Raw genomic sequence first — 12,322 nt, forward strand, 5'->3', positions numbered from 1 at the left:
ATATTCCTCACGATAATTCTACCCAAACGTGATCCAACGATCACGTGAAAATTGACCGTCCGATCAAGACACCAAAACTGTCCTTCTTGGCCTCTAAAGCTGTGCCAGCGGACCAGTATAACTCGCGCCGTTGCTTGGCTTTTGGGAACCCTTCTCATTTCTCTTTCTCTTTCTTTGAAATCGGCCCCGTTTTATTCGCTATCGGGGGAAAAGTTCGGCGCCGGGGCGGCGGAGAAACCCTAGAGGCGGAGGCGATGGAACCGGAGACGGCGACAGCGGCGGCTCCACCGGAGGAGGGTGAGGCGGTGGTGGCTGCAGGGACGGATGAGGAGGCGAGGAAGGAGGTTGAGGAGGAGATGTTGGTGGCGAGGGCACAGCGGCTAATCTCGAAGATCACCGCGACGCAGGCAAACCCTAATCCTAGACTCATCCACGCCCTTGCCTCCATGCTTGAGGCGCAGGAATCCAGGTCGTGTTCAGTTTTCATGATCGCGTTTCTTTTGTTTGCATTGAATTCAGTTTTAGGGTTTGTGAGCGTGTTTCTTGATAGCTGTGTTGGAGCGGGTACTCCTTTGTGGGGATGTTAGCTGCGATGATCCGCTTCTAGGGTTTAGTTTAAATCACCGTTTCTTACTCTTTTTTCCTTTTCTTTTCTTGTTTTATATTGTTCACTCGCTTGATTTTTTTTATTTTTTTATTTGGTTCTAGATTGGATGGATTATCTGTTGAAAACTAATCGTAGAGTTTTTAGATATTTTATAGCATATATTTTGTTCTTTCTCTGTGGAGAATTAATCTCTCGCGAACCTGTAAACGCCTGGATGATAATAAATACTGGACAAGGTCTCACAATTCTTTATTACATCAACCTATGAAAGGTGTGAGAGAAGGTTTTTTATATATATATATATATATTTCAAACTTTAACAAGTATTGAGCTAAGGATAGTGTTGTGTTGTGTGTGCGCTCGCTCGTGTTGTACAAAACTCCTGTTTGTGGGTTTCTTGAAATTTAGAAAATTAAATTATAATTATGTGTAGTGGGATGACTGCATACATTATAGAGTGGGAATAGCCAGATTGGTATTAGGTTGAAGACAATGTGGTTTATGAGAACAAGAATTAGAGTTAGTACCATGTATTTAGCATGAACCTTAAATTAACTGTATTTCTGCATCGTGCTTAATGTATGGCTATGATTAATATTTAGTAGTGCATATCCACCCTGTAGGAAAAGTTAGACTTGATGAAGGAGAACACCTGAACAACATTTTTGAGTGGCAATGCTGTTGAGGCAACAAGGCTTCTCATCTACCACATGAGTATTGAGCAATTGTCTTGAACCTAACTAAACTATTGACAGTTGTTTAAACCTAATAAATAAAGTTTTGGATACCTTGATTTATAGCTGAAGATTCAGGACCATTTGAAGTTCATGATTAATGAGTGGGAGGAAACATGGATAACTGGAAATTTTTATGGCGGTGTGCACATAAGTATGGACAAATTCTAAGAGGAGTTCTTCTCAAAATTTTTTTACAAAGTTGTTTCAATTTTTGAAATCTCAAAACCGTTAAGCAAGCTTATGGTTTCTCTCACCAAAATAGGCAGACATTTATGCAGATTCTGTTTTTGTTTTATGGGCTCCACTCTTGTGCTAATTTTCTTTAGGATCAATCTTGGACTTTGGTTTCCTTTGGTTCAAGTTAATTATACTTTTTTTGTTGAGATCATAGGAAAGAATGTGACTTTTAGAGGAAGCTTGTACCATTTCCTGTTTGGAACTTCAGAGTAGCATACGGTTTGGGATGAATAGGGGAATTGCTTGTTTTGCAAACTCTAGATATATCAATGGTATGACGTGGCACATTTCATGACTGACATTATGTGAAACTATCATCAGTTAACTAGCATGTCTTTTTTTTCTCAATGACCTTGTCTCAAAGCAAATCATGCATGTATGTGGGATAAGATAAACAGTTTTTATCTGTGACCACTGCATGAGGAGTTTCTTACTAGGTGCCATGGTGATTAATTGGTTTCAAAGTGTCCTAGGTTTAGTCTTAAGATATGACACTGATTCTTTGACAAAGGAGTGTAAGGTATTCATTTCTTTTTTATATTGTCAATGTCTTCATTCACAGTCAATATTTTATTTTGATATACCTCTTGTGTGCACCAACTAATGGTTCCTCTCGTGCTTTTTCTCCTTTCTTTTATGATATGCTGTACTCCATGTATGTAGTTTGTTAATACCATTTTGGAAATGCATTTGAAATGTTTGTGATACATGACAGTTATATCCAGCAATCTGGTAGTTCATCTCTCAATAATGGCCGGGCATCTCACCTTATTGGAAGATTGGGAAGCTTGGTGAGGGTAGGCTCAGATTTTTAAATGAATAAACTTTTGTTAATATTCTTGTTTACCAGCATGCTCTATTTCATGGTTGCTTTTCTCCTGAAAATGTTCTGTTTGTTTTACTCAGGAAACCGATGAATTCTATGAGTTGATATCATCTAAGTTCCTATATGAAAGTAGGTACTCTACTAGTGTTCGTTCAGCTTCTGCAAGGCTTCTTCTGAGCTGTTCTTCAACCTGGATGGTTAGTTACTTGCTGGAATACTCTCTCTACATATGCACACGCGCACACACACACATTTATTTGAATACATTTTTATATGACTTTTTTCTGTCAAAAATTTCCAGTTTCCTCATGTTTTCGATGATGCTGTTTTGGATAATATCAAAAGCTGGGTTATGGAAGATCCTGTGGAAGTATCTGGTGATTCTTCCCACTGTGAGTGCGAGTCAGGGAGAACAAAACCAACAGATGCGGAAATGCTTCAGACTTATGCTACTGGCCTTCTTGCTCTCTCCTTGGCTGGGTTTGCATTTTAATCTTATTTGTTACATACACTGCATATTATTTTGTATATTTAAATTTAATTAATAAAGGCAATAATATTTTTTCAGGGGCACCCAAGTTGTAGAAGATCTGTTGACATCAGGTTTGTCTGCTAAGCTTATGCATTATCTGCGTGTCCGCATCTTTGGGGATGCTGGCACTGGTCAGAAAGATAATATTGCTCCAGATATAAGGCACTGTTCTTCCATCAGAAATAAAGAAGAAAGTAGAAACAAGTATCGGCAGGTTGTCAACTCCTCCCGACTGGATGTTCCAAGGATTGGAGATGAACCATTGTTAGGTGGTCAGACTTCTGAGAAGGATCTTGATAGAGTTGTTAATATGAGACAAGCACAGGGCCCAGAGTGTTGGGGAGAAGCTGGTGAATTTCTAGAATCTGAAATGATTGTTTCTTCATCTGGAGCTGTTGGAGTTTGTGAGATAGCTGATGAAGATAATGGTATGACTGGCGAGGGCTGGCACAACAGGGAATTTCTTGATGGAAAGCTTAGGCCTGGGCCTGGGGAGCGAGATAGTGCAGTTAGAAACATATGGGAGGATGATGAGGATGAAAATACAAGGGATGACTCTTCAAGGCGCAGGGCTAACAAGGGTTGGCCAAGAACAAGAGGGAAAGGACGGACTTCTGAAGGTACTCAAGAAAGTGAAAGGATACTAAGTTCTCCAGGGTCTGGATTAAGAATAGGTGGTTCAGGCCGGGGTTTCAGAGACAGAAATCAGCTAAAAATTGAAGACAACAAAAGGATTATTGATTCAAAAAAGAACGTGAGCAAAATGGATTTGGATGTTTTTGCAACTGGAGAGGAGAATGATGATCGTTTTGCTGACTGCAATATTGGTTCCAAAGATATATCGCATTTGGTGAAGGAAGCTACTAGAGCTGCTGAAGCTGAAGCCAGAGCAGCTGATGGACCTGTTGAGGCCATCAAAGCAGCTTGTGATGCAGCAGCTGAATTAGTGAAAGGGTCTGCCTTGGAGGTATGAGCAAGATTGTCTGATTTTTTGCATTTATATTTTATCATGCTTATGTTACAGTATACATATGTGCTTGTAGGTTTGGAAAGCTACAAATGACGAAGATGCTGCTGTTTTGGCTGCTTCTAAAGCTGCATCTACTGTTGTGGATGCAGCTAAAGCCACTGAAAATTCAAGGTAAGCCTGCAACTAATCGTGCACAAATTCGTTTTTTCCAGTCAATTATAGATGAGCAAATCGATGCAATTTATGTTTATGGTGGGAAATTTTTGTTGGCATAGAAATTCCCTTAAAGTAAATGAAGTTTTGGACAATCCAAAGCCTGTGGAACCTGAGGCAGATGATGGTTTGGATGACTTCTTCATTTTGGACATTGAGCCTCTTGCACGACTAAGAGAAAAATACTGCATTCAGTGTCTTGAGATTTTAGGGCAGTATGTTGAAGCTTTGGGACCGGTCCTTAAAGAGAAAGGCGTGGATGTCTGCCTTGCCTTTTTGCAACGCTGTTGTAAAGATGAGAATTCATCGGATGGCTTATCATTACTTCCGGAAGTTCTGAAGCTAATCTGTGCCCTAGCTGCTCATCGAAAATTTGCTACAGTGTTTGTTGATCGGGGTGGGATTCAAAAACTCCTTTCCACCCCAAGAGCCTCTCAGACCTTCTTCGGTTTGTCATCTTGCTTATTTACAATTGGTTCTTTGCAGGTATAAAACCACTCTGAAGTTATACTGGTTATGCCATACCATGTTTTATTTAAGCAATTGATCTTATGCTCATCGTGAACATGTATGCAGGGTGTCATGGAACGTGTCTGTGCTCTTCCTTCTGATGTGGTGCATCAGGTTGTTGAGTTAGCTCTTCAACTATTAGACTGTCCTCAAGATCAAGCTAGGAAAAATGCAGCGATTTTCTTTGCTACTGCATTTGTGTTTAGAGCTGTCCTGGATTCTTTTGACTCACAGGAAGGCTTGCAAAAAATGTTAACTCTTTTACATCATGCTGCATCTGTTAGGTCAGGTGGGAACTCTGGGGCATTAGGTGCTCATAATGCAAATCTTAGAAATGATCGATCACCAGCAGAAGTTCTGACTGCAACAGAGAAGCAGATTGCTTATCATTCTTGTTTTGCGCTGCACCAGTACTTCAGAGCTCATCTTCTTTTACTTGTGGACTTGCTTCGTCCAAATAAGAGCAGCAGGGGAATAGCCCGAAGTACTACCAGTGCCAGAGCTGCCTATAAGCCATTGGACATCAGCAATGAAGCTATGGATACAGTGTTTGTTCAAATTCAGCGTGACAGGAAACTTGGGCCTGCTTTAGTGAGAGCTCGGTGGTCTGTTGTGGATAAGTTTCTTGCCTCCAATGGCCATATAATTATGTTAGAGTTGTGTCAGGTATGGATGCCTACTCATGCATTACTATTTTGGTGTTATGTTTGTTTCATAAGTGACTGATGATTGATGATTTGTTTGTTTCCTTCAGGCTCTTCCTGTCGAGCGCTATTTGCATGATTTGGCACAATATGCACTTGGTATTCTTCACATTGTAACATTTGTGCCCTATAGTAGGAAGCTAATTGTAAATGCCTCGTTGAGCAATGAACGTGTAGGCATGGCAGTGATTTTAGATGCAGCAAGTGGTGCTGGATATGTTGATCCTGAGGTATTGTAACTTGTTTATATGCTTGGAACTCGTCAGTTTTTGTGGATAATCATCATTTGCTCAGCTATGTATATTTTATGCATTTGGCAGGTGATACACCCAGCCTTAAATGTGTTGGTAAATCTTGTATGCCCTCCACCTTCAATCAGCAACAAACCATCTCCAACTGTTCAAGGTCAGCAATCTGTTTCATTGAGCACAGCAAATGGTGCTGGTGCAGAGAGTAGAGACCGCAATGGGGAGTCTAACTTGATTGAAAGGGGTGGGTCGACACCATTTCCTGGAGGAAGTTCACAAACAGCATTGACAGGTATGTCTGCTGGAGTTGTGGGGGACCGCAGAATATCTTTGGGTCCTGGAGCAGGCTGCGCAGGCCTTGCTGCTCAACTGGAACAGGGATACCGTCAGGCACGGGAAGCGGTTCGAGCTAACAATGGTATAAAGGTTCTCTTGCATCTTCTTCATCCTAGGATGATCACACCTCCTGGTGTTCTTGATTGTCTCCGAGCGCTTGCATGTCGGGTCTTGCTGGGTCTAGCAAGAGATGATACAATTGCTCACATATTGACCAAACTCCAGGTTTGTATGCATATTATGAACTATTTTTCCTTGTAGGGTTGCTGTCATATTGACTTTTTTGTGCTTCCTTTATATTGTAGTTTGGCAAGTATGCATGATACTTACATTTGGTTTTACATTTGTGTGGATAATTGAGTGACTTTTCTTCCTTTTCTCATACACTCACAGACATTATCTTGGTCAATTGTGTAGATTATTTAGTTCTTACTTCTTAACTGGCTTTTAAACTTATATCTTCCTTTTGTTTTTGTTTGTTGTTGCCTTTTTTTTTTGGGTGATACTTAAGGTCGGGAAGAAACTGTCAGAACTCATTCGTGATTCAAGTACCCAGCCATCTGGAACTGAGATGAGCAGGTGGCATACTGAGCTGGCCCAAGTGGCAATTGAGTTGATTGCAGTAAGTATATTGAGGATCTTAATGAATAGTCTTACATAAAATTTATGCCATTTCAGTGTTTTTTCTGGGCATATTTATCTACTTGTAGAATATATGTTGACACACAAGTGAAGTTACTGTCTGTATTCTGTCAATTATACTTTATGCACCTCATTTGGGGGTCCTTCTCTTATGCCTGCTCTCATAAAATCAGTGGTGATTGTGATATAGTCTTTTGAATGCTGCCATTGCATATGTAGGGAGAAATTAGAGGTTGTGTGCATAGCCGTTGTTAAGTATTTGATCAAGCTATTGAAAACAAGTTTGTTTGCCTATATGTCTATGAAGATTCTGCACATGGTCCTCTAAACATGTGGGTCTAGAGGGTGTTTTTTAGGTCTTCTAAAGAACTAGGTTGAAATTTATATGCTTGTCTGCTAAAGAGGTGCAAAATCTTCAGTTATACTAGAGTATAGGTGCATTAATTGGGGTATATGCGCAATAACTCTCTTCAGCAGGGTTAATGTGCAAAAACCCTACATCTTTTGGCTGTGAAAGGCAAATTGTTTCAATCAAGCTTGCAGTGACATGAGCAGGCATGAAAGAAACTAGTTGATGGCATTTTACTTTTAATATATTTTCCTGATGATTGTCATCATTAACATACTTCTCTATTTATTTTGTAGATTGTTACCAACTCTGGGAGGGCAAGCACATTAGCAGCCACTGATGCTGCTGCTCCAACACTTAGACGGATTGAAAGAGCAGCAATTGCTGCAGCCACTCCTATTACCTATCACTCCAGGTTTCTAATTTAAATTTCTCCTTTAGAAGGTAGTCAGCTGTGCTTTCCTTAACGAGTAATTTGTGTTTTTTTGTTACTTGACACAGGGAGCTATTACTTCTTATTCATGAACATCTGCAATTATCTGGTTTCACAACCACTGCAGCCTTATTAAAGAAGGAGGCTGATTTGACACCTTTGCCGTCATTAGGTGGACCACCACCTCCACTTCACCAAGTTACTGTTCAGGAGGGTTCGTCGACACTTCTTCAATGGCCATCAGGTCGTTCTAGTGGGTTTCTTTTAGATGCGTCAAAACCAATCTTGCGAGATGAGGATGTTAGCCTAAGGTCTGATCTTGTTTCCAATTCGTTTAAGAAGAAGTCTCTATCTTTCTCATCTAGTTTGTCGCAGTCAAAAAGTCGCCCACCACCTCTATCACTTACTGGAAGTAAACCATCTACCGCTATCAATGGTCCATCTGTTGGGGGACAGGAAACTCCATCTATATCTACTCCCAAGTCTTCTTTGGATATTGACCATACACTCAAATCCCCAATTCTTTTGCCAATGAAACGCAAATTCACGGAGTTGAAGGATATTGGTTCTTCCTCTCCATCCAAACGACTAGCTACTGTTGACCTTGTAACCCAGTCTCCAATGTGCCAGACACCAGGCACTGGTCGTAAAAATCACATGTTGGATTTTAAAGGACAATCTCCTAGTCTCAATCTTACGCCGCAAGATTCTCAATTCCGTATGAAATCTAGCATTTTTTTGGATCACTCTGATGAAACCTTGTATGGCAGTACTTTCCAAGCATCGATGACATCTGATGCCCAGGTTGGTCTTCATGCTGATTCTCAGCCTGGAAATGCAGAGCGAATGACACTTGATTCTTTAGTTGTCCAATACTTGAAGCACCAACATCGGCAATGCCCAGCTCCAATAACTACACTGCCTCCTCTTTCTCTTTTACACCCACATGTATGCCCTGAACCCAGCCGTAGTCTGAATGCTCCTGCAAATGTGACATCACGAGTTGGTTCACGTGAATTTTTGAAAGATTACGGGCAGAACCATGCCCGTCGGAGGGATCGTCAGTTTGTCTACAGCAGATTCAAACCATTTCGTACTTGCAGAGATGAACCTGCTCTTTTATCATGCATTACCTTTTTGGGTGACTCTTCTCGTATAGCTACTGGGAGCCAGTCTGGGGAGCTGAAGATTTTTGATACCTATAATGGCAATTTGCTGGAAAGTCAGTCATGTCACCAGTCACTTGTCACACTTGTTCAATCTGCCTGTTCTGGTGGAGTGCAGCTTATTCTTTCCTCTAGTATACATGATGTAAGGTTGTGGGATGCATCCTCGATATCGAGTGGGCCTTTGCATTCATTTGATGGATGCAAAGCTGCACAATTTAGCCACTCAGGGACCATGTTTGCGGCTTTTTCTCCAGAGGCATCTCGGCGGGAGGTTCTTCTGTATGATATCCAGACCTATAATTTAGAGCAGAGGTTCTCTGATAGCTCAAACATGTCAGGACGAGGTCACACGCAATCCCTTATACATTTCAGCCCGTCAGATACAATGTTGCTTTGGAATGGGATCTTGTGGGATCGACGAAGTTCGGGCCCTGTTCATCGGTTTGACCAATTCACAGACTATGGAGGAGGTGGCTTTCATCCTGCTGGAAATGAGGTATGACTTTGTGTTATAACGATTTGTTTGTTCAAGTAAACGCTTTGGTAGTATTTTGTTGGGGGATGATCTGGGTTATTCCACCACCTCCATCCATGCATCCAAAGGCTGCATGGGTTAGCAAATAACTTCTTTTATTCAAGATTTAATTAAGGAATATTAATAAATATTCAATTTTAATTAAACTGTATATTTTGATTACCATTAATTGAGTTAACTTCACATAAAAGTTCTCCATCCAAAATAAATTCAAATAGCCAGATGTCAAACTCAGCTAATATAGGTTTTTATAATTCCATCCAAAGACTGCCTTTGTGCATTATGCGGCCTAATGTGATTCACAGAGTTATCTTATAGGTGTATTGAGCATGCAGCTGGGAGTAGAAAAAAGTTGTCAGTACATTATTTTTAACTGGTAGTGTCAGTGTTTTGGGTGAGTTTCTGTGAGATCTTTCTTTTTGAGAAATGTGGGAAGACCATTCTTATGGCACCAACAGCTACTCCTGACATCTTGTTAGGAGAGAAAGTGTCTCACCAAGTTTGTGACCCTTTGAGAAAATTTTCAGTGAAGAATATTCATCTTTTCTGTACTTTTGCTATTAGGGTATTTTGCTTAACATCTGAGTTGATACTTATGCTAGATAGCCATTTGTTTCCTTAGGCAGTCTTAGAGAGTTCTTTGTTACGTATGCCAAACTACATTAAATAGATTGAAAGAGTTTTAGTTGTTTTAAAGGTAGTTTTGTGTCAGTTCAACATACAGCCAAATATGAAGTAATAAAGTAAATATATTTTGTTGTCCAATGGAGGAATTTTCCGCGGAGATTGTTCGTAACTCTTGGATTTATGGTTAAATTGTCTTTCGAAAGACAAATTAGTTCTTATTATATTTTTAATATTGTTTGTGTGAATATGGAGGAAGTAGCTGTAATGCTGTTCTGGAACTACAGTCTTCTACTCCGCTGGTTACTTCAATCTTACATCCAGATTAATTTCTACATCATTAGTATATTGTGGTTGTATTTGATTCAGTTTTCTATTATATAAGGTGCATTGGTTTGTCCCAAGCAACAAAAAAGGTTTTTAACTTCATGTAGCACCAGAATTTTTATAATTTGATAGTAGGGACTTCTATACCACTCATCATGTAAACTTTTCAGTTATAATATATTTGAAATGATTGAAAGTGCAGTTCATGATTATGAATTTGATTTGTTCCTTCTGCTTTTCTATCTTCCTTAAAAAGGGTTTTCTTGAGGGTTAGAAGCTGAAATTTTCACCTTTTTTTTAAAAATCTTATATTGGACCATTTACTGTACATGAGGTCAGTTAATGTCAGTTCCATTTTTCTTTTGTGTGGTAATCTGTTTTACTGATCTTATTTCCATGCCTTAAAACATGTGAAGGCTGTAAGTTATAAGATATATTTTTAGTTGTTCATCCCTTTCATCTGCTGAACTTTTGCAGGTTATTTTGAACTCCGAAGTCTGGGATCTTCGGAAATTTAAGCTTCTTCGGAGTGTGCCATCCCTGGACCAGACTGTGATCACCTTCAACTCAACGGGGGATGTCATCTATGCAATCCTGAGGCGCAACCTGGAAGATGTGACATCAGCTGTTCACACCCGACGTGTTAGGCACACATTATTTCCTGCGTTCCGCACCATTGATGCTGTGAACTATTCTGATATTGCGACAGTCCAAGTTGATCGCTGTGTCCTTGATTTGGCAACAGAACCCAATGATTCCTTTGTTGGGGTTGTCGCCATGGATGACCATGAGGACCTGTACTCCTCTGCCAGGCTTTATGAGATTGGTCGGCGTCGACGAACTGATGATGATTCTGACCCTGATGATGGGCCAGACACAGATGAAGAGGAAGATGAGGAGAATGATGACTCTGATGTGGATGCGGATGCTCTGTTGGGCCCTGATTTGGATGGTGAAGGGGATAGCGACTCGGATGACTTGAGCAACGATGAGGATGATGATAGTGTGGATGAAGCTGATGATGATGTTGGGGATTTCAACATGGATGGTCAAGGTTTGCTGGAGATGGTGACTGAGGGAGATGAGGATGATGACAGTGAGGTGCTAGAGTCACTGGGCAGTGAAGACGACGGGGATTTTGTGGGCAACGGTTTCGGATTCTAAACTGTAGCAAGATCTTATCTGTTGTTTGCTTGTCTTCCCTGTAAGTATTTAGCTTCTTGGTCCTTCAGTGGGAGTAGGAATTAGCAAAAAAAAAGTGTATTGGAGGAAGTGGGGATATGAGATGGTTGAAGAGAGCAATTGATCTACTTTTTTTGGGTCTGTGCTAAAGAAAAATAAAGTGGTAATTTTGGAATTCTTTGTAATTGTTCCAAATGTATCATATTTATTTTTCCTTCTTCCCTTCATGGCAACTTTTTTGAGCATTTCTGTTGTGCCTCTCTTGGCCTTCTAAAAGCCACAAACTAGTGTGTTATTTTGTGTTGTGTAGCGAGAGAGATGGCTTGCTGCAGGCTGGAGAACTTGTGTGCCTCAAGTTGTTTTAGATATTTACATTCTTGTTATTTTAGCTTTCTGAATTTTATTTGGTTTTAACTATTTTGGGGAAAGTGATCAGAAGGTGAAGAGTTTACGATTGCTGCTGCTGCTGCTTTACTTGAATGGACTCTTCAAGGTGAGTTCTAAAAATGTTTCCAGAATATCAAATGTTATTGACTAAGAGATGTTGCTTGGCATTTTGTAATTAATGGTTTAACTTTAAACTTTAAATGATTCCTATTTGTCATCTAGCAAGGATATGATCAAAGTCTAGGCAAAACAGGCATGCTGTGTTTCTAGCTGGCGGTCATTTTCTTTTTTGTGACAGTACCTGTAGTGAATTATGCTTTGCATTTATGAGATATATATATATATATATATATATATATATTTTAAAGTAAGATTTTGAACAAAACCATAATTTAAGTGGGTAAAATAGAGATTTCAAAAATTTCATTTTACCTTTATTTTTCAACTCTTTAAATCGGGGAGTTTAGAGGATTTTGTAAAATTATGAACTGATATATATTTATAGGTTTGTAATATTTATCCACCATTCATCGCTATTGATTATTAACTCATCGGTCACCGATAACTCATCACCACCAGTGATCTACCGCCGGCAATCATCAGTGACCAATTATTAGTGGTCATTGGTGATTCGTCATCACTGACCATCGCTCATTTGGTGACCTGTTACCATCGATGATTTATTGCCACTAATTATGCCATTAATATCCGATGACCCATCACCGGAGACAATTCTTTATTTTCATTTAAAATT

General features: G+C 39.9%; 1 protein-coding gene across 2 annotated transcripts; it reads left to right on the forward strand.

Annotated features, from left to right (window-relative positions):
• The first annotated feature begins 164 nt into the window (after positions 1-164).
• On the forward strand, positions 165-11,414 carry LOC120258844 (DDB1- and CUL4-associated factor homolog 1). Of its 2 annotated transcripts, none has more exons than XM_039266289.1 (14): positions 165-469; positions 2,297-2,378; positions 2,488-2,604; positions 2,709-2,887; positions 2,976-3,906; positions 3,983-4,080; positions 4,185-4,608; positions 4,699-5,298; positions 5,387-5,566; positions 5,657-6,145; positions 6,432-6,542; positions 7,208-7,326; positions 7,413-9,009; positions 10,477-11,414. In XM_039266289.1, the coding sequence occupies exons 1-14, from the start codon at positions 255-257 to the stop codon at positions 11,161-11,163; spliced, it is 5,829 nt and encodes a 1,942-aa protein (XP_039122223.1). In that variant the 5' UTR covers positions 165-254; the 3' UTR covers positions 11,164-11,414. The 2 variants fall into 2 exon arrangements, with proteins under 2 accessions (XP_039122223.1, XP_039122224.1); XM_039266290.1 differs by having other exon boundaries at positions 2,297-2,372.
• Positions 11,415-12,322: the final 908 nt, after the last annotated feature.

The sequence above is a fragment of the Dioscorea cayenensis genome, chromosome 4, assembly GCF_009730915.1.
Source record: "Dioscorea cayenensis subsp. rotundata cultivar TDr96_F1 chromosome 4, TDr96_F1_v2_PseudoChromosome.rev07_lg8_w22 25.fasta, whole genome shotgun sequence".
Lineage (NCBI taxonomy): Eukaryota > Viridiplantae > Streptophyta > Magnoliopsida > Dioscoreales > Dioscoreaceae > Dioscorea > Dioscorea cayenensis.

Bases quoted from the DNA above. Each gene is read 5' to 3' on its own strand.
- LOC120258844 (XM_039266289.1), top strand. From the start codon at position 255: ATGGAACCGGAGACGGCGACAGCGGCGGCTCCACCGGAGGAGGGTGAG. The intron at 2,605-2,708 runs GTTAGTTACTTG...AAAAATTTCCAG, and splicing joins GCTGTTCTTCAACCTGGATG to TTTCCTCATGTTTTCGATGA. The intron at 4,609-4,698 runs GTATAAAACCAC...ACATGTATGCAG, and splicing joins TTACAATTGGTTCTTTGCAG to GGTGTCATGGAACGTGTCTG.